This window comes from Erigeron canadensis, chromosome 7, assembly GCF_010389155.1.
Source record: "Erigeron canadensis isolate Cc75 chromosome 7, C_canadensis_v1, whole genome shotgun sequence".
Taxonomy (NCBI): Eukaryota; Viridiplantae; Streptophyta; class Magnoliopsida; order Asterales; family Asteraceae; genus Erigeron; species Erigeron canadensis.
Genome location: NC_057767.1, coordinates 12674556 through 12697009, shown reverse-complemented (window position 1 = coordinate 12697009; position 22454 = coordinate 12674556). Strand labels below are relative to the sequence as shown.

The window sequence follows — 22454 nt, the reverse complement described above, 5'->3', positions numbered from 1 at the left end:
GTGAACACCTTAATTCTTTCACGATTATCATTTTAACTCAAATGAATTTGTCCTTAATTAAATGCAATCATGTTTGAAGTCTTGTGAATTCAAGGTGGATGATCTTTATTATTATTGTCTGAAGTTTTTATTTACTTTTATGCAAATTGTCTTTTAAATTTCTTTTAATGTAATTGTCAAGAGAGAATTGAAGCAACACCCTTTTTCTAAATCATTTTACCAAACAACTAGTCTAAATCAATTCCCGAGAACGAACACGATCTTACCGTTTAACTGTATTGCAAACGGTCGGATCCACTGCCCGATAGAGTGTAGTAGTAAGTTTTTAGGTGATTCTAATTTATAATTTTTGAACTCGATTTAGTACATCAAGCTACTTTTATAAAATGTTGATGTCATAACATTTTCATTATTTTATATAAAGAATACGTTATATATTTGAAATATCAATTAAACCAAGTGCGAAATCAATCATAAAAGGTTATCGGGAAACTACTATTAGAAAATGTACTTTCGTCGTGCACTATACTTTTATAAGTTTGTAGACCTTTTTTCCTTTTTGGAAACTAAAAATACCTTGAGTAAAATTGAACACCTTGCTCATAAATAATTACAAAACACGTTTTTTGTACAAACATCGAAAGGATTTTCCATAATACCAAGATAACCAGTCCAAAATAATTTGGATGCTTGTGTTGAAAAATACCTATTTTCTTGTAATTATGTTTGGTATTATGTGAAAATGCCTAAAGGAAAAAGTTTCCAACCATGAAACAAGTGTAAATACTTGTATAAATTACTCTAGTCTTCGTATTATAGTGTTTATTTTTTGTGGGTTGCTTAAATTTCAACGGGGGCGCCGATTTTATCGAATCTAAGCTCCAAGACGGCCCTCTTTCTCCATTAAGTCATGGACTGGAAGTCTGGAACATAAAATATATATTTGCTAACTAAAGAAAATAATTAATTTTATTAGAGTACAATGGATTCTTTGGATTATTTGTTTGCATGTTTAAAATAGTGTTGTACTGGTAAATGCACCCGCATTTTGTTGCTGGCGGAACATATTGTAAGTAGGGATGTGCATGGTCCAGTTTAGACGGTTTTAGTCAAAAATCTCAACCAAACCAATACATACGGTTTCATGATTTTTCAAACTAATCCGTCCAAATTGTTATGTCGAATCAAACCAACCAAAACCAATTAATCCGGTTTGGTTTGGACGGTTAAGCGGTCTTTTATTTTTTGAAATTAAATGTACAAAAGCATAAAATAATACGTAGCATCTAAGATTCGATATCATGACATAACAAAATATTCATAAGTCTTATAAAACAAACAAACATAACAATTTAGGATTCGATATATATCATGTCTACAACTTTGACAAATAATAAGTATATACAATTTACATTATTAACTATTAATATAGATATAAACTTACATTTATTAAAAGTAAATGGTCCGGTTTGGTTTTACCGGATTGTATAATATCTAAAACCAAAACCAAACCATACAAATGGTTTACGGAAAAAACAAACCGACAGTTTAAAATTTTGATTTAAAACCAACCAATCCGTCCAAATACCCCGGTTTAAATGGTTTAGCCGGTTTGGACCAAATCATGCACATCCCTAATTGTAAGTGGACTTCGTTAAATTAAAAGTCATGCAATGGTCGTTGACGTCTATTATAAAAATGGACCTGATTTGCAGCAGATTTTATGCTATACTTAACGTCCGTTAAAGCCTTTTTTTAGTTTTTGTTTTATCTACATATTGCATAGTTGTACCTACAAGCTATACTATTAAATACAGTTAAAGTTAAGTCAAGTAAGTAACAGCCATCAACGACCGTTGAATGAAAGGACCTGTTTTGTAGAAAATTTGTGACTACACTTAACGACAATTAGAGTTATTTGTTGTTTTGTCTATGTAATACATAGTTGTACCAGAAGCAATAAAATCTATACTATTATCTACAGTTAAAGTTGTGTCACATAAATTAAAAACTGTCGATTACCTTTAGATAAAAGGACTAGTTTTGCAACAGCTTTTTTTGTGACTACATTTAACGACGATTAAAGGTTGAATTTGTTATATTCATGCAATACATTGTTGTACATTTTATGCATAGATAACTTGTAAAAGCATAGAGCTTTTTTGCATAGTTATAATTTGATCCATTTTTGTTAAATACTAGTTTTACGGTTTGTCTAATATACGAGTAATTATCATTTTATTCTTATAGATCCATACTACTGTCAGAAAAAAGGAATTTAGAAATAATCATTATATCTTAATGAATTAATTTACACCATCAGTATCTTAGTTTTTAAAATATTTGCAATGCACCTTTATATGAATTAGTTTTACATCAATTATTTCCACCATTCGTCGTCGCCACCATTAGTACTCGCCGCCATCACCCCCGGTTGCCGCCACCACTATATCACCAATGCATTGCGCCGGTATCCTTATATCTTCTATAAAAATTTTCATTGCCACTTTACATCAATTACATTTATATTAACCCACACCACTCGACACCGTCAAAACCACCAATAGTCGCCACTATCACTACCTGTCTTTGACACCACCATACCACCGTCATGGCCACGACCGCCGAATTGCGTGAGTACCGTGCTAGTTTTATTATGATGGTCCTGGTGAGTTTTTCCCTCCACATTGCGCGGGTACCGTGCTAATTTTTTTCAATTGAACGGGCATAACCTGTTTAGAAGGGCTTCACCTATATCAAGCTTCGTCTTTAAGGAAACTTATAAAGTGGTTGAAAGCCGAACGCATTTGAGAATGGTGTGGATTTGATTTGATGGGCGGTGATCAAGAGATAGTGGTGGTTGGATACGGTGTGGGCTCCGCTCTTAGCCGCATGGACTCCGCCTTTGGAAATATTTTGATTGGCTAAACCAATCAAATTTGATTGAACATTGTGTAAATACATATATAAAAAAAAAAGTCATCAAAAGTATATTAGATGAACTCTCTAATAAGACTCAAAACTTTTTTATATCTTATCGATGTATGATTTTTCAGATAAAAGATTTTAAATGAATAAGATTAAAGTAATGATAATGGATGAGAGAGAAAGTGAAGAAAGTGTATGGCTAAGATTTATAGATGGAGATGCCCTCAAGTTAGTTTGAACTTGAAGGGTCAAGTTAAATAAATTTTGAACATTGGATTATAATCAAAGGTCAAGATTCAAAGATGATTTTTAAGATTATTTTTGAATTTTGACCTTTGATTAAAATTTAATGGTCAAGATCTCTCTAACTTGACTAAGAAAATCCCTTCCCGAGATTTATTTACTGGTTTATTAAATAAATATGGGTTCAAATGAATATTTTCCTTATATCAAACGGTAAATATAAAGGAAAATGACAATTAACAAACATCATGTTTCAACATCAAAATTACAAAAACAACATAGATAAACAAGATGATTAGAAAGAAGAGGTGGTATAAACAAAAAAAATGAGAGAGCATCGTATTAAAACAAGAAATTAGGGTTAACACTCTTATATGTAAAGTTTCCTCACACGATGGTTTAACTCACGAGTGTAGAATAATAAGTTAAGTATGCATTAAGATGAACTAGTATTACTTTAAAATATAAATGCGAGGATATAAATAAAGCAATAATTAAGCAAATAAATGAATGGTGGAACACGAATGTAATTTTCAAGTGTATTTTATTTATTGATGTTAAACAAAATACAAGATTGTTGCGAAACCTAAATATTACAAGTATGTAAGTATCTAAACAATCTTTGAATTACAAGTGATTTATACTTGCTAAATAATCTCCTCGGATTGATATACTTAAAGTTGTGAAGTATAACTGTTATGATCGAGAGTATTTTAACAAGTTCACCAAATTGCAAAAAGTAATTTGAACGAGGGAAATGACTTGATATATATAGGCAAGAAGAATTAATATTTAATTCTTTTTGCCGTACAAATAAAGTTACATGCATTTTAAAGAATATAATATTTATTCCTTAAATGCATTGATTTAAAGTACATGAATAAAGTCACGTTGATGTGACTTGTTGTACTTTAACCAACCACCTTTACACGCATGTAAGAACTTTTAACAAGGGACAAATGGATTGCCCGGATAAAAACGAGTAAAGGTAAACAAGTCAATTCCTCGTAATCAGTGTTCAGACTTGTAAGGTCTCGAACACTGACAAGGGCTCCAGTCAGTAGATCTGGTAAGACTGCCAGTGGGCTCCACTGTTTGTCAGTCTTCTTTCTCCATACTTCAGTCTTTGACTTCAGTAGGAATGTCTTTAGTAGGATCGATCTGGACTGGAGTGAAGTCCAGTGAGCTAATCTGGTGGACACTAGATATTCTGTACAAGTAAATAGCTCACTAACCTTCTATTATTTCTGGACAAATCTTCAGTGACGCTCCAGTCATTAAGTCTAGAATGGGTTCAATAAATCTGGACCTAATATTATATATATATATATATATATATATATATATATTGACTAAGTATAAAGGTTTATTGGTAATACATATGTATCATTGGCGGAAGATATGAAGGACCAAAGGGGTTATGGTCCTTCTAAAATTTTGGATCATATTTAGCAATTATATAGTATTTAAAGATAAATAAAAGTTTTTATGTTTTTTTACCCCCTCATAAACAAAACATAGATGCAAAAAAGAGAAAACCTAAAATTCTAAATTTTTTTTTGACCCTTCCAGTACTCGTTCAAGTTCCGCCCTAAATTTCTATATATCAAGAATGTATTTATATACCTTGAAATTTATAGTTCAAAGTATACGTAATTTTTTTTTACAACTAAACACAAAATCCGGACTTCCATCCAACATAATCAAATGGTCAAAGATAACCAGTATCATGAGCTGAAATACTCCGTTGACCACTAGTCTAGCTGATTGGAAACTCATGTCCATTAAGTTGAACCGAATTTAAGAAAAATCTCACAAAGATGAAGCTAATGATTAAATTTTACCTTACGAATAGAATCTAAGTAATTGCGCATTTGGTTCACAGAATGTTTTTGTAAGAAATGAAATCTGTCAACGGAATTAGATTCTGAAGGAATGAAATTTGATGGAATGTTTTTTGTTTTCTTAAAATTCAAGAGAATGAAGGAATCAAATTCCATCCAATAACCCCAAGGAATGGAGATTCCATCATTTGATGGAATGTTTACATTCCAATGGAATGAAATTCCATCATCTTTTGACAACCAAACGTACCACGGAATGGAATCTGTGAACCAAACGCACCCTAAATGCCTCGTCGCTCCAAGTGTGTGGTTCATTAGTATAAATTTGGTAAAAATATATATTTTTTAAAACACAAAGGTGTGTAGTATAAATCTAAACATATTATAAACTTAGTGGCATCAATTCATAGGTTGTGAAAAAACACTTTTTGTATTATTCATTTCTTATCTATAGTTGTAGAAAAATGCTTTCTAGTTTTTCATTTCTGAGTTTTAAAAAAAATGAAAGGAGTTTTCCATTTTTAAAAAAACAAATAGAAATTTTATATACGCGTTCAAAACTAGAAAATAAAATACAATTTGAGGCTTTGAAAATTTAAAAAATGGAAAATAAAAATGGAAAAAAATAAAAAAATGTTTTCTAGTTTTTCATAGAAAAGTGAAAAACAGTGTTTTTTTTTTCATGGAAAATATTTTTGAAAAACTATGATTTGAACGTGTTTTCTATTTTTTATGTTTTCTTAAAAAACAAAAATGAAAAACAAAGATGTTTTCCCCAACTAAAAGAGGTTAGTTTTCTTAATTTTTTTCTTCCTCGAGCTTTTAAAGTATGCTATCATTTTTTATGAAAATATTTAAATTGAAATTAACAACGTCACAATATCTTACAAACTATATATTAACCGCGAATGGCGAAGCCTAAAGATTGAAAAGTGAAATTTGTTAGCGAGTTCATTGTTCAAATTTTAAATTATTATTATTATTATTATTATTATTATTATTATTATTATTATCTTTTTCAAAGTATTTAACTTTTTATCAACTTTTTTTTTTAATCCTTAAGTTTTTCTAGTTTTCAAAATATTTACCTTTTTATCAACTTTTAAATTTAATCCTTAAGTTTTTCTAGTTTTCAACATAAACAACAATTTATAATTTTAATTATTTATCTTTTCATTTACAAATTTAATTTTGTACTAGTTTTCTTATACTAATTTTTCATTTTTATCTTTTACATTTTCAAAAGTATGTAAAATAAAAAAAAAATTCTTTAGCTATTTACATTCACACTTATCCTGACATGAATTATAAGTAAAAATAAACATAATTGTTCCCTTACGTTATTTGACAAAATTAAATCAAAGTTAATAATCTAGTATATTGTTTTGAGTATCGTTTTGTTGTGAGGAAGGTTGTATCAATTCCAAGTCAAACAATATCAAAGCATCAAGCATACATCAGATAAGACAAACCAAAGCTGTCTACAGGGTTGTTTAACTATGATATACACTCATATATAGTATAATCCTTTTTTTTTTATTTTTTTTTTATTTTTTTTATCTATATTTACTTATAAAAAGTATTGAATATCTTAAAATTCAACATTTTTTTCTTCTCAAAATACCCTTATTTAAACATAAAACCCTTATATACCCTCCTTTCCCCATTCTCTATAATCATTACACACTCTCATCGATCTTCTATTACCCTCCGTCACTGCCCTCCTTCTCCACCGCTTCCCTTTTATATTGTCTAATGCCTATCACCTTCTAGCCGTCGCAACGCGCACACACTATGCTCGCCAAACTAAAAACAATACTTAATTTCAGCCCAAAAACCAACTTTCTATTTTAAACACCTAATCTACAGTGAAAAAATACTACTACTTATACTTTCCATTCACCGTAAATTCCGTACTTTCTTTTTTTCATTCAAACTGAATGAGAACGAAAGCTCTAAAAAAGTAAAAGCCCAACTTGTAACATATGCAAAAACAGTTGTACACACACAGTAACTGTGTGTTGTTGAAATATAAAGAAAACACGTCTATGAATTAATATCATCCATGTATCATCCTCGGAAGCACACATGACACGACACACGCCCTTTCACCACCTCTAGTTACTACTACTACTACTACTACTCGGTCTTTTTTGTTTCATAATTTGCAGGCCATAACATTATTATTTTATTTTATCAAAATTTTTTGGTTATTTTGTTTTTCTTTTCGAATATGGATATTGAATATGGATCATCTTCGTCACCTGGTTTCAATTTACAAGGAGTTGATGATGTTGAAGATTTTGTTTGGGTGAGTCGTTTAAAATTTTTTTGTTTTTCTTTTTTTACTTGTGTTTTTTTTTTTTTTTTGTTATGTTCATGCTTTATATACTGATTCGAACCTCGCTAGATAAACATCTCGATAAAAAGTATAGAAAATAGCCATGACAATACTAGTTAGGTGTTGTAAATAAGAATCTCAATTTACCTTTTTTTTTTTTTTTCTAATGTGTGAACATTTGTAAAAGTATTGTCCAACATGAATAAACTGTCTCAACGTTTGGGTTCAAATTCAGCTATTGACGTTTAATTACTAATTACAACTAATGTATATCTTTAAAAAAAAATACAAGAATAAATGTCTTTAGACGTCATTATAATGTTGATTTGTGTGTGTGAACATCATTAAACATAACATAATCCTGTTTTTAGATATGTGGATTAGTATTTGTTGTTAGTATCATCAAATTTTTGGAATTTGAGGGAGGTAATAGTATAAGCCGGCTTTGTCAATATCAAAGTTGATGGTCAAATTGTGACAAGTTTTGAAAAATGGGAAAAAAAAATATATGGTAACAACATTAAGTAGCAAAACGGGGAATTAAACTGTAAAGTGATATTGGATGGAAGAGATCTTTCTCGATATATTTTTTTTTTTTTTTTGAAAATTTGGTTATGGACTCGATGCAGGGGAATCAAGAAGAGTCCAGATCGATGTCGTTAGGGAGGTTTAGTCATGTTTATGATCTTATGGAAATGGGAAACAAAGCATTCAGAGAAAACCGCTTCGAGGAGGTTAATACATATTTTTGTTTCTTCATATTGAAATTTTGAAAATGTACTATATCTCCATATGGATTTTATAACTTCTAAGTAATTATCTATTATCTAGTCATGAACATGTTATGCATAAGATGATTTGATATTTGTTTTAGTTTTGTATTGAAAATGTGTTTTAGGGAGCACTCATTTTCCGCTTTTCAAACTCTATATAAGGGGTGTTTGGTATTCTGTTTTCAAAACATAGTTTGCATATATCAGCAAAGTCTTAAAAAAGCGTGTCTCAACCTGTTTATTGCGTTCTCTTTCCAGGATAACGTATATAATCAACTCTTTCAAATGGTTTGCCAAATACCTATTTTTGATTCGTTTGCGTTTTGCAAATGTGGTATCCAGATAATCATCATCAAAACACAACTTCTAAATACCCCTTAGTTGTACTTTTTGCTAACAATAATGGTCATAAAGCAGGCAGTCAATAATTACTCGAGGGCTCATCGTATTAAACCAGATGATCCTGTCATTCTTAACAACCGATGTGCTGCGTATCTCAGGTTTAAATATCTCAAATGTCATTTATGTTCTTCACTAAATTATATGTTTTGTGGAATTTTCAGCAATTCATGTATGGGTGCACTAAGTTGTTCATGTATTAGGATGCGTTCCTGTTACATTCTTTTGTGACAACAGAAACTTCTTATTTGTCTATCCAGGATCAGTCAATTCCTAAAAAACAGACCACCTTCTGTATCTGAACATAGACCATTGAGCGGGCTTGATCCTACAATCCATGCTGGCGTATGTGATCTATATTTATTTTGTATGATCTTGCTCGTTCTTTTGTTTTTTCTTAGCTTATGAAATCTTGAAAGATACGTTTTCATACTTGAATGTTCATTTTAGCTTGCATTGAAGGATGCTGAGCAGTTTATGAACTTGCGAAGTCAATCTGTAAATCCTTACATACTGAAAGCAAATGCACTCATTTTGGTGAGAATTTTCATCTCTCATGTCTTCTCTTTTGATCCTTTTCAATTAAGTATTTCTTCAGTATGTTGCAAACTTTCTATATGTGTCCTCTTCTTCTGACGATAAACTGTTGGCAGCTAGAGAGGTTTGAGCAAGCACGTGATGTAATTATTGCCGGTATTCAGATTGATGCTTCAAGGTAATTAAGAACATCATACTTTGGCAAGTGTTTCACATCCTTTCTATTGTAGGTAGAAAATTTGGCCAGATTTTTGGTTTTGGGGATAACCGGATTTTTCTTTGAGTCGTGTGATCACTTTCGCTATAACGAATTTCGACCCTATGGATTGCCACAAGGTATCACAAAATCTTCAATGAGATAAAACAAAGGACGTGTCTTATCCAAGGCAACTAGGAGTTTGAGTCTGAACTTTGAGATAATGTGAATTTTCATGTGCAAAATCGAAACCAGATACATGTTAGTGTATATAATATATAAAGAGACACAACTTTTGGATATGAAAGTTTATAACTCTTATAAAGTTAAATTAGTTGGTTTGTATAATTCTATTACTGTCCAAACGAAGAGTTACAACTCTAGAAAAAAGCAAGATTTAATTTCAAAGGATATTCAGGCGGGAATATCTGTTAATATGAGTTAGAGTACTAATTTACACTTTTGAGGGCACTGCACGCTAGACCTTTGTAATGGGTGTTGCCTCTTAACCCTGCAAGGGGGCACATCCCCGGTGAGCCTTGCTATGCTATGAATCAATGTAGGCCAAGCGTCCACACCGCACTCACCAACTCGTAGTTGTGCTTGACCCGGAATCCCTTGGTTTCTAGTAAATCACAGTCACACCTAATTTGGCACTAAAATCATTAGAATGAATGAGTCCCTTAGGGTTATCTTGATATAGGGCAATTTTCAATTTTGTATTGATATAATAACTATCCAGAACATATTAAGATTTCGGATGAGTGTTCTAGGTTTACCCAAACCCATCCCCTTTCAACTGCTAGAAAAGCAATGCCTGTTTCAACCCATACTGCACCTGTAGATCCAGTAATTTTGCCATCTCTACTTCCATGTTGTCTTTTGTTTGATTTTGTCTGTTAAATGTCTACGGTTCTGTTTTCTTTTCAACTTTAACTTGCACCCCATTTCTATATTTTCAATTCCATGTTCATAGTTATAAACTTCATATATGACTAGTTAAAATCACATTAAATATGACTGTTAGTGTGTTTCTGGTGTAACACAGCAATGCTCTACGGAATTTGGAAAGAATAATAACAGAAATATTTGGGAGGAGATTCCATGGGAGACCAGCGCGTACTGATGATTTTGATTGCACACTTTGCTTAAAATTACTATATGAGCCAGTTACAACTCCTTGTGGACATACTTTCTGTCGCTCTTGCCTCTTCCAATCTATGGACCGAGGTTGGTGTCCTACTTGTTTTCTTCTAAAGCTAGATCTCACATTTTAATTCACTGATTCTTTTGTCCCTCGATGAATGCTAGGGAACAGATGCCCTTTGTGCCGAACAGTTTTGTTTATTAGTCCTAGAACGTGTACAATAAGGTGAGGTTATTTCCATACTTACCAACAGTCAGTTGTTTTTTAATTTTCCATTTGACGGAATTAACTCATTTTCCTTTTTCAGTGTGACACTAAACAGCATAATAGAGAGAAACTTTCCGCAGGAATACGCAGAAAGGAAATTAGAACATCAGAGTTTAACAAATATGGGTCCTGATCTGTTACCTCTTTTTGTCATGGATGTTGTGCTTCCTTGCCAAAAGTTACACCTAAATATATTTGAAGCTCGTTACAGACTTATGGTGAGTTTCATAAGATCCCATATTCCTATAGTTACTCCGTCGTGTTCCTTAATTAAAGGAAATACTAAGGGCGTATACAAAGATCTTATTGGCAGCAAATGACTTTGCAAGACAGGTTGGGTAACCTGTTTGGGTTGACCTGACACACTTCTAGTCCATATTCTTCTAAAAACGATCACAAAGATGATGATATTTCATTGATAACCTATTTTCTGAATAATCTGATTTACAAGATTTTCTGCTCTAGAAATACACTGTTTGATAGTTTTCACCAATTTGGCCCGTTTCGGCATTAGGTTAACTTATTTAGTTTACATGGTTGACCATTTAGAATAGACAAATTCCAGTTGTAAATAGTCCAAGTTGTCACCTCCTTATCAGTGACCCTGATTTAAAAGCCTATGTTGGTCTATCAAGTCTCACAAGAATGTTATAATTGGCCTTTTTGTTAAATGGCAGGTGAGGAGGATTATGGAAGGAAACCACAGAATGGGAATGGTATATAAAAAGAGCTCCATTTATTTCCGCTATGATTAATGGGGTGTTTGAATTTGTTGTTTGGAACTAATTATCTTATTATTGCAACTTGAAGTCTATACTCTTTCTATCAACCAAATGTGAGATACATTCACTTCCATTTACAAAACACACGTCTACTGTTTTAGTTCATTTTCACTAAATTCTATTTTTTGGACTTTCAGTATATTAGTTTTGTAAATAGTTTTATTACACTTAAACTAAAACAACTGATTAATTGTAATCCCTTTCAGAAACTCTTAAAACGCCCCTTCACGTATTTTAGTGAATCAACTTGGATTGTTTTGATCTTGTGTAGGTTATACTTGACCCCACAACCGGATCTGTAGCTGATTATGCATGCGAAGTGGAAATCACAGAGTACACTTTTGTTATGTCTTGTTCAAATTTGTAGTCAATAGACATTATACATCTATGTTAAATTTACTCCTATTTTCTTGCAGTTGTGAGCCTCTTCCTGATGGACGGTTTTTCTTAGAGGTGAATGATTACTGTCATTCTTCGTGTATGTGTCTGATAAGTTTTTGGAGGTGGCAATATTGTTTGGATTGCCGGTTGGGTAATACAAGAAGAATGTGATGGAGTTACTTGAAACACTTGTCTTCTTATAACTGGATTTTAGTTTATAATGACTGGACATGTTATCTATAATTCCAAAAACTATAGTATTATAAAATAGTTCTCTAAATAAGGTAAGTGGGGAGGTTTTAAGCATTTTAAATACACTTTGGGAGACTTTTGAGCTTGACCCATATTTATTTAAAGGGTTTTGCTAAATGCAGGGCTAAGGGTTGTAGTTAATGTACATTAAATAGTTGTACACTTACCATAAAATTCAGAGGTGGGCTTTTGATATGGAAGGTATAAATTTTTTATGCACGTTAAGTGCAGCCCTTAGGGCTGCACTTAGCATTTACACCCCTACAAAGTAGTGCGCTATCTACTGGAAGTGTACGTCTTATTGGTTTGAACTGGCAAGAATGGTCCGGCTTGCTTGCTGACTTGGCAGCTGCCTTGAAAGCTTATTCAGATAGCTAACAGTTATGATGGCTCCTTACTAAATAAGTTTATCTAGTTGTGAGTTTCAGTCTATCAGATAAAGTCCCCTATTTAGCATCTTTAGTGCCTATGCTCATTGATTTAGCGCTTCGTCCCTGTGGACTTTTGAATGGCTAATGTGCCATTTGACCTCAAAAACTACTTTTGTCAAAGGCTTACATACCATGATATCTTATGACCTCCATGTTTTTTAAAAAACACACAATCTACAAAATGATAGATACACCTAATGAATATATATTTTTCTGTAGTTGTGAATGTAGATAGTATCCCACTAGTTGTTTCCATTTTCCTCAAATAAATACGAAGGAATGACTCTAGAAACAACAGCATCCGTAGTTTTCTTTCCACATTTGGAAGCTTCTTTAATTTGTTATACTCATTTTAACTTTTCAAACTCATGTAGGTTGAGAGTCGGCGAAGATTTCGCATCCTTCGAAACTGGGATCAAGATGGGTGAGTATAATGATTATTTACTCTTCATAACCACTTATCTGACTGCTTCTAATAGTTCCTTAACAAATTTGGGTCTATTCTTCTTGATTTTAAGGTATCGGGTCGCTGAGGTTGAATGGGTACAAGATTTGTTGCCACCTGATGGATCAAGAGAGAAACATGATGTAAGTATACTTGGTTGTCCAATTGTACTCTAGTTAAAGTTGTTATATTTGAACCATTTAGCTATGTATATTTTTAATAGGTCAAGTGAATGAATTAGCCAAAAGGGGGAAGAGTCAAATGGGTCCTAAGTCGCCCACATTGTATTTTGAACGCTGAAACTTTTTAACTAGTTTGTTTGATACATGTTGTACAAATATCGTTGTTATAACCCCCTTTTATGCATCAAGATATAACTAAAAAAAATTGGCGAAAAAAGTGGTCGCAGGTCAATCAAATCCAAACCGACCCAGTTTGATTCATACAAAAAATTATATATTCCAAATAGTTATCTAACCCATTTTAGTCTTGGTTGTGTCAACTAGTTCGCCAATCCATCTAAACCTTCTGTATTGCCACTGTAGACAGTTATGAACAAAAAGAATGCCAGTCTTTGGCATATATCAGTGCAATCAATATTATTTTTTTGTTAAATCTAAGTGACTGGTGATGCATACAGTTGCTGCAAATCACGAATAAAGTAGCAGCATATGCTCGATCCTGGATAAAGGTGGCTCAAGAGGCTGCACATAGAGGTATTAATATAATTAAGAATTTTAATAGTAACCTAACTACATTGAAAAATGTCATTGGCGGATATCATTAAAAAGGTTTATCACACTGAAAAATTAAGTGTTGAATCTTACTTAATCTTAAAACATATCTTGGAAGTGATATTAAATATCTACATACAGATCAAACACGACTTATGGAACTGCATAGAGCGGAAGGTCTGATGCCTTCAACAAACGATCCTGAATCCTTCAGTTTTTGGGTACATTTTATGGCATGACATCCCATTGCTTTTAGTTTATATGAATCAGTATCTGATCTTTAGATTGCTCCAGCTTGCTACCCTAACAAATCAGAGACCTCAAGAAAGGTTGTCTCTTCTTCGCCTTAGAGATACAAAAGAGGTACCAAGTCTTAACTTGCTAGTCTTCTGTGACGACTGTTCTGCATTGATGGAAAATTTTTAATCTATACGTTTTGATAATGTGTAAAAGTATAGGTGTCGAAATGGGGCGAGTAATGAACCAGTAAAAGTGGATTCGTTTAAAAACGACTAATTTTGTCAAGTTTCTTTTTTTTTTCTTTTCTTTTTTCTTTTTCATTTTTTTTTTTAAATAAGTAATATATCAAATTAAGTAGTTTTGGAAGTTACCATTATTTGAGTATTAACTATATCTGAAGAAATTCACTTACACTTTGTATGGCATTCGACCTGTTTAATTTGTCTCATTTTTTTGTTTGGTTTAAAATTCGACCCATTTGCCCCACTGGAGTTTAAACATATTTTAGCTAAGTTTCTAAGTTTGAACCGTTGGAGTTATAACATTATCCGCTTCACATTTTCAAATATACAGGCTGAAATTGCTGCATATTTCCTTCTCTATAATGTGAAAGCTCATTTTCGTCACATAAATGAGATACATGACATTTTGGAACAAATTATTGGACCACACCAATATGTTTAATTATTCTAACTTTTCGAGTTCATTGTATGCTTGTTAATTATATATTATTGGCTGCAGAGGTTAAGAAGGGGGTACTATGTAATGAAAGCAGAAGAACAATGATGTGGATTTGGATGAACATGAGGACATAATTACATTCATTAATTCATAAAGTATAGTTTTGTTTTGTTTTATAGGCAATTCAATATTCTTTTGTACTACTATATAGAGGTTCCAAAGGGGAGCAATACACACACAAAATGGTACAGAAAGTGCAATCCATTTTTTCTTTAACTTGTTTACTTTATTTGGGGTATAGAACAGTTACAAGCACACCCCTGTATTCAACCCCTTTCACAATTGTGATTTTTGTACTCACACATAAAGTTTAATATATGATGATTTTTGCACTCAGTTCTTTATTATCATATTCAATATATGTGACAACCGTCATTTGAGTGTACTTTCCGAAACACTTTCCAGTCATTTTAGTTCGTTTGGTTTATGTATGTTATTAGTCTTTAAGACTTTATCATGGAATAAATGAATTTATATTTGATTCGGGCTTTATGAGCATCTAGACTTTGTAAAAATTGTACGTGGACTCGAGAACAGGAGGAATACTAGTTGTCTTGTGGAAATGTCAAATTTAGTAAAATACTTAAAATTAAATCAATAAAAGATTTAATAAACAAATATAGACATGTTTATAACCGTTGGAAAGCTATTGAAAAATTACATTCAAATATGTCGACAAAAATGAATTTTCGGGTCACGAGTCTTCTAGAATGGTCGAGTCAAACGAGCTTTAGTGGAGTCAAAGATGGTCAAATTTCGGTCAACTAAGGGATAGAAATAACAAAACCCTAACTAACCTAAACCTAGCCTCTCATTTCCTCCCCCTCCCCTTCTCACTTCACTCCCTCTCCTCCCTCTTTTCTCTCTCAGCCGCCCCCTCCTCCCTCTCTCTCAATACAACCGATCGGCAGCCACAAGACCACCACCGAACCACCATCAATCATCTTCTTCTTCTTATTTTCTTTTAGTTCTTGGTAAGAATGGCATAAATCAATGCTTGATTCGTTTGTTCTTCATCAAATTCGTGTTCTTCTTTGAGAAATACGCATATTTACGGATATATATATATATATAGGTCCGAATTTTTCTTATCTATTATTGTTTAGATCCGAAAACTTTACCTTGGTATATATATAAATCGGTTGTATTATGTTTATATATATATGATTAAATCCGAATTTTTTTTATTTACATATAAATATATATATATATTCGGTGGGGTATATATATATATATCCGAGATCCTTTCTTATATATATATATATCGGGTCTTCTTCTTCTTTTGAAAATCCTAAAGTTTGTATATATGTATATATATATATATATGCGGTTTGGTTATGTGAACATAGTAGACCCGAAATCTTGGTAGATCCGAAAAGGTATAACCGGAATCCTCAAGATCCGAAATGAAAATCCGAAATCTTCTTGGATCTGAAAACTTGGACCGAAATCTTTTCAAATCCGTGAAGTTAGATCCGAAAATCTTTGAATCCGAAAAATATATACATCCGAAATCTTCGTTCTTGTTTAGATTTGATGTAATCTTTGCATTTTCGGTTTAAATATAAATATATAAGTCGAAAATAGTTGAAACCGTGACTATATATATGATTTTTGGGTTGTTCTTGGTTAGATCCATCGTAAAACTGAATTGTATTAGTGATTTTGGTCTTGGAAATCGGTTATGGTTCATAGATCTAACCAGAAATCTTGATTTTCGTTCGGTCAAAGTCAGTCAACGCCGGTCAAACTTGGTCAAAGGGCAGATTACCATTTTTGTTTAAATTGATCATTTGGATAAAGTCAAAAATTTGGGTTCGTATAAAACTTTGGTAAATTAGTCAAAGGTTAAAGTTTTTTTTAATAAAGATAAATTATATATTTTAATTAATTGGATTTATATGTTTAAAGTTAAATCTAAGTTCAATAAATAATTAAATTAATATGAAAATATAAATATATATAAAGACTAAATTAATTATGGATGTATACAAAGTATTAAATTGATATGGACATATGTATATACATATATCCAAGGATTTTATAAGGACAATATCAATGATATGATTTTCCGAACTTAGACAAATCACATTGTGACGTTCCAAATGAACACTTGACGGGTTATAAACAAAAGACGTGACATTATTAATGGACAATTTATAAGGAAAAAAAGACTATTATATACATTATGACATATGACGAGACATAATGGCATTTTTTAAGACACTAGTATAGGACATGTACGACTACAATTAAATCCAAGTTCTTACTGGGTGACTTGTGGACAATGTAGGACTTTTGGACAGATAGTGAGCTTGTTTCAGTGTTTCTGACAGTTCGTGTTCCTGTTCGTTGATATAGGATATTTATACTTGTGCTGCTTTCAGATGAGTTTCGTAGCCCCTCTTTTTACAAGTTTTAGGGTGGAAAATATACTTATTTTCAAACAGTTTTGTCGATTTCTGTTTTATGTTAAATATTGAGCCTGCGCGTATAGAGTTACTTGTGCCATTTGACGTGCTTTGATCTTGTTGTATGTGTGTGATTATGTATTTGTTTGTTGTGCTTTGTACGTACTTATTGTGTCTGTTGAGACTTGAGACTTGAGACTTTAGACTAAGGCAGGTACCGTAAGGCCAGACTTTTAGACATTGAGGCATTTGGACTTATTATGGCGTGACTCTACTCGTTATATATTGAACTATTACTTGTTTAGACTTAAAGGAATCGACAAAAGTCTTATTTCTTTTGTTAGACTTTTGACATAAAACCTACGAACTCACCAACCTTTGTGTTGACACGTTTTAGTATACTTTTCAGGTACTCAGGCTAATCAAGAATAAGGACTGCTATGCTAGGCTGGACTTCGGAGATTAGTACTCCTTATTAATTGTCAGACTTTAAGGCTGCATGTCTTGGATTATTTCTTTATGGACTTGGTTGTAATAAGTTATTCTGGCACTGTTATGACTTGAACTCATGTTTTTGAGAATATATTTATTATATTCTATTTCATTTAGCAGTATCTATGTAATTACATGTCGTGCTGTACTTTTCATGACACCTCATGTTTCCGCCAACGGTGGGGTGTTACAATATAGTATTATAAAAGAAATATTATATTAAGATAAAAAACAAACATATTTCATTCTATAACAAAACAAATGTATCATAGGAAAATATAAACACAAATAAAAGATTTTATATCATAGGAATTTTCGTTATTCTTTGGTAACATCCTTGCTGAAATATGGGTAAACAAATGATGATGGGTTGCCAAGTATATATATATATATATATATATTCAACATTGTTGTAAGAATGTTGGTGTTGTAGGCACCAAGATAGTTGGCTAGATAGAAAATGAGATTATACTTCATTGAATTGTTTCACTTTGTTTTGCATGTTATTCGAAATTGATATAAGTGTATCTTTTGAACAGTTTGTTGCGGCCAAAGGATTCGAGAAGTGATCCATCTAAAACAATTATCATTGCCTGCATTATTGGCAACACTTCATCATCAGGCCGATGATTCATGATAATGGTGTAGTAATGGAATTGTAAAAAAAAATATAAGGGCAATCAAATAAGAACATCTTTAAAATAGGTACAGAGAACACTTAAAAATTACGATTCGATACATTAAAAATTCATAAAACTAATATGGTGTAAACTAATTATCATTATTTAAGTGTTTAACAACACATTGATTTGTCAAAATTGAAGAAATCATGTTTTTTTTTGTGTGCGTCCATCTGACCATCTTGGATGCATATTCGTCAAAATGGATGCATCCAACAAAAAACATGATTTTTTTTTTTATTTTGACGGATCAATATGTTGTTAAATAATGATAATTAGTTATACACTATGTTAGTTTTTTGGACTTTTAATCCATCAATATGATGTTTTTAAGTGTTTGTGTTCTCATTTTAAGGGTTTTTTCACCGGAAAACCACTCATACTATATATATATATAGTAATATTTATTAAAACAATAGTAATCCTAACTTTTTAAAACACTCCTCAATATAAAGCTATTTTTAAAATTTGCCACATAAGTTTTCATCCTATGTGTCATTATTAAATTTTTTTGACAATATTTATCCATTAAATATTAAATAAAAAAGATATTTATATACAAACTTAAGAAACCAAATCCCTTATATTTAAGAAACAAACCCATATGCAAAAAAGAAAACTAAAACTGTATAAACTTAAATATGAGTTAAATTTCTATATATCTTTTTTTTCCCCTGTAAAGACAATATTCTTTATTTAACTTTTTTGATCTTGGATTCATTTAATCAAATCGTATATTATCAAAATCGTTTCATTATAGGAATTTAAATATTTCTACATAGATAATGATATCACAATTTGATTCATTGAATTTACGGGTTATGCGGGTTCATTTCTTTCACGGGTAGCAATTGTTTTAATAAAAACATGGGTTATAATTACAATTATTCCTGATCAAATACGATATTTAGAGCAAATATGCAGCCACAAGATACTGTCAATCTCATTTAAAAAGTAGCACAACACCATTAGGTTTCTAAATATGTTCAACTAAGTTTAATTTTTTTTTGGTATTTAAATGTTGAACATTATATATATTACTGATTTCAATGTCAATATTAAAACTTTTAAAAAAATAAATTTAATATCCACACATCGTGCGGGTAAAAAACCTTGTGTATATATATATACAGTAATTAGTTTTTGTTATTAAATAAATGAATTTTGTTAGGAAAAAAACTAGCCGTTAGGAATTTTCTTAATAAAATGAAAATAAAAACGTAAACGCATACACAATTACACGCCTACACAAAATGCATCTATATATTTTTGTATCTATGAAATCTCGCCCATTATTGTCATAAGCTTGGCGGGCCCAAGATTGAAACGCATGCCGACCCAAAGTTGAGAAGGTGAGCTATTTAGCCCATCACTATTGGAATGAATTTTCATTGTATTTATGTTTATTTACATCTATACTCCCTTAGAAAGTAAATCACTATTTTCTCTAACTTTCACCGTTTGAAATACCTAAATTATTCCTCTCTTTTATTAACTAATTTAAATATCTCCACATAATATACCTATAATACCCTTATTGAAATTAATTAAGTTTATATTACCCTATTAGATCAATTACTTTTAAAATAATAAACACATGCTAGGTCATCAATACCGGCGCCACCCGTGCTGTCGCCGCATTGTGCGGGTACCTTCTCGTTTCTTTATAAAACAAACTAGCTATCCCTCATTTAATTTTCTATCTTTAAAATATCTAAAATATCTTTAATTTTTAATACATTCTCAACTCATACACTACATTTACCCAATTTAAAGGGGTGGTAGTGCTATAAGTTATGGATTACTATTGCTCTTAAGTTCAAATTCAAAGTCAATATGATACATCATACATCATATTGAGCAAGAACAGTTAATAAAATAAAAACTCTAAGTTCTAACATAAATTCCATCATGACCCATAATTTCCATAATTTGAAAGAAATTGCTCACCATCACCCTTACTTTAACGTCAAAGTGGAAAGATGCATATAACTTTAAGAATACCGTAAAAACTTCATATAGAACTTGTCTTAATTCGACCCAATTTGAGCATAGAACATATAATGTATATATAAAACCCACATTTGACTGTGAATTGACTTTTTAATATATGTAAAAAACTGAAATGCATTTACAAATGGGAATTTGTTTATTTGGGAATCATATATATTTCAAATTTGTTCCTAACGATTTTTATAGCCTACAGTCGTAAATATGTATGAAATAAATTTGTGTTGGTGTCTCGAATGCTAATTGATAAATACTAATTCGCTGCTAAAAAGATAAAAACAATAAGTGGTTAGATCATATTTAATAATATAAATAAGCAAGCTTGGATAAATGGAACATTTGTCTTTGGAGACAAAGATCAATAATTTCATCCTCATGCCTTGCAATGTTGGAGGTTCTATTATATCTTAGATAAACACTCGAAACAGCATCTCTATATTGTCGTAGTAAAGGTAAGATTGTCAATATCTTAACCTCCCTTATTTAGTCGAAGTATTGGGAACCATAAACTTTCTCCCAAATCTCTTTGTCACAACATCCATATCATATGTGAGTAAGCACCAAATTAAAAATTGGTTTTTATTTAACTTAAAATAATAATACAACATTTCATTATATTAGTAGACAAATGTTCACACTGTGACGGTGATGGTAATAGTGGCGGTGACGAATAGAGATGTTAGTGATTGGCGACGATGACAAATAGTGTATGCTATTGATGTAAAAGTTATTATGTTTTTTATGAACTAAGGAGTATATATATATATATATCTTATAAACTAATTCATTAAATGTATATTAAGTATTCAATAGTCTTATGAATAATGTAATTTATATTAATAAGGGCATTTATGTGATTTTAAAGATAGAATAATTGAAATTGGGAAGGGGGTTTATATAGTAGTAAAGATAATAGAGAATATGTAAAATAAAGACTTAGGGTTTCACTTAACGTGCATAGAAAAATTTTAATTATTTTTTAATCAAAATCTCAGTCTCTTAATTTTATGATAAATATACAACTATTGAATGCACCTTAATGGAAGTACTCAAAGCTTCATTTAGCAAACCGGGTTGTAATCATTAAAAACCCTAAATATTGGTGAAATCCAAAGGCCAAATCTCAGCCTTTGGATCAAAAGTGATCAACGATCCATGTTAAAAAAGAAAAAACATGCAGAGGGGTAATATTATAATTTGGCACATTATCTCATTCCCCTATTATCTATTCCATGATCCAAACACACCCCCACACACACAAACACAGACAGATCTTTCTTTTTTCTTTCTCTCTTTCACCATCAGTAGTAGCACCATAACCACCACCACCACCACTACCACCAAAGTGTTCAAGTCACCATCGCGTTCTAATTGAAATGGTACAACCATCTTTGCCTCCGTCGTCGTTATCATCTCTATCATTCATCATCAATTGATCTTAAAGATGTTAATAACAATGGAGGATCTATTGAATATAAATATATGGGTTTTTGTTATGTAAATTTGAAATATTCAAATGTAATTAGATTACATGTGATTAAATCTATTCTACATGTTAAAATTTATTGGTTATATAATTGACTTTGATGTTTGGTATAATATTGCCTACAAAGTATTTGATAAAATGTCTAAACCAAAGTTTCTTATATATAATGTAGTATCAAATCACATTTGATTGAGGATTGCATACAAGGTGTTTGATGAATTGTCTAAACCAAAGTTTCTTATATATGATTTAATATCAAATCACATTTGATTGAGTATTGCATAAGGTGTTTGATGAAATGTCTAAATCAATGTTTGATAATATGATTTAATCAACTTTATGATTCTGAATTAAACTTAGGGAAAAATCCATAAAAAGGTAACCTATTTACTTAAAATTCCTAATAAAGGGAACCTATTTAGTTTTCATCTATTAAAAGGATCATATTTTTAAAAAATTCGCAATAAAGGTAATGTTGTTAGTTTTTAATGCCATCCCTCCATTAAATATCACGTCACCGTTGTCATGTCATTAAATTTTGCTTATGTAGACTTTGACATGGACTGAAAATGAAAATTATACTTTGACTGCAAATGAAAATGATAAAATGACTTTGACTTGGAGGTCTCGTCGGAAAAAGAAAACAGAAAGTCAGAAACATATATATACAACTTCAAAACCGAAGGCAGATCTT

At 31.3% G+C, this 22454-nt stretch overlaps 1 protein-coding gene across 2 annotated transcripts; it reads left to right on the top strand.

Moving 5' to 3' along the window:
* The first annotated feature begins 7129 nt into the window (after positions 1–7129).
* On the top strand, positions 7130–15017 carry LOC122609552 (LON peptidase N-terminal domain and RING finger protein 1-like). 2 transcript variants are annotated; one of them, XM_043782580.1, is made up of 18 exons: positions 7132–7326; positions 7986–8090; positions 8547–8629; positions 8789–8873; positions 8979–9065; positions 9182–9243; positions 10310–10491; positions 10573–10633; positions 10716–10893; positions 11353–11391; positions 11729–11790; positions 11874–11910; positions 12896–12945; positions 13040–13109; positions 13607–13682; positions 13842–13921; positions 13995–14063; positions 14682–15017. In XM_043782580.1, the coding sequence occupies exons 1-18, from the start codon at positions 7249–7251 to the stop codon at positions 14724–14726; spliced, it is 1449 nt and encodes a 482-aa protein (XP_043638515.1). In that variant the 5' UTR covers positions 7132–7248; the 3' UTR covers positions 14727–15017. The 2 variants fall into 2 exon arrangements, with proteins under 2 accessions (XP_043638516.1, XP_043638515.1); XM_043782581.1 differs by lacking the exon at positions 11353–11391 and having other exon boundaries at positions 7130–7326.
* The last annotated feature ends 7437 nt before the right edge of the window (positions 15018–22454 follow it).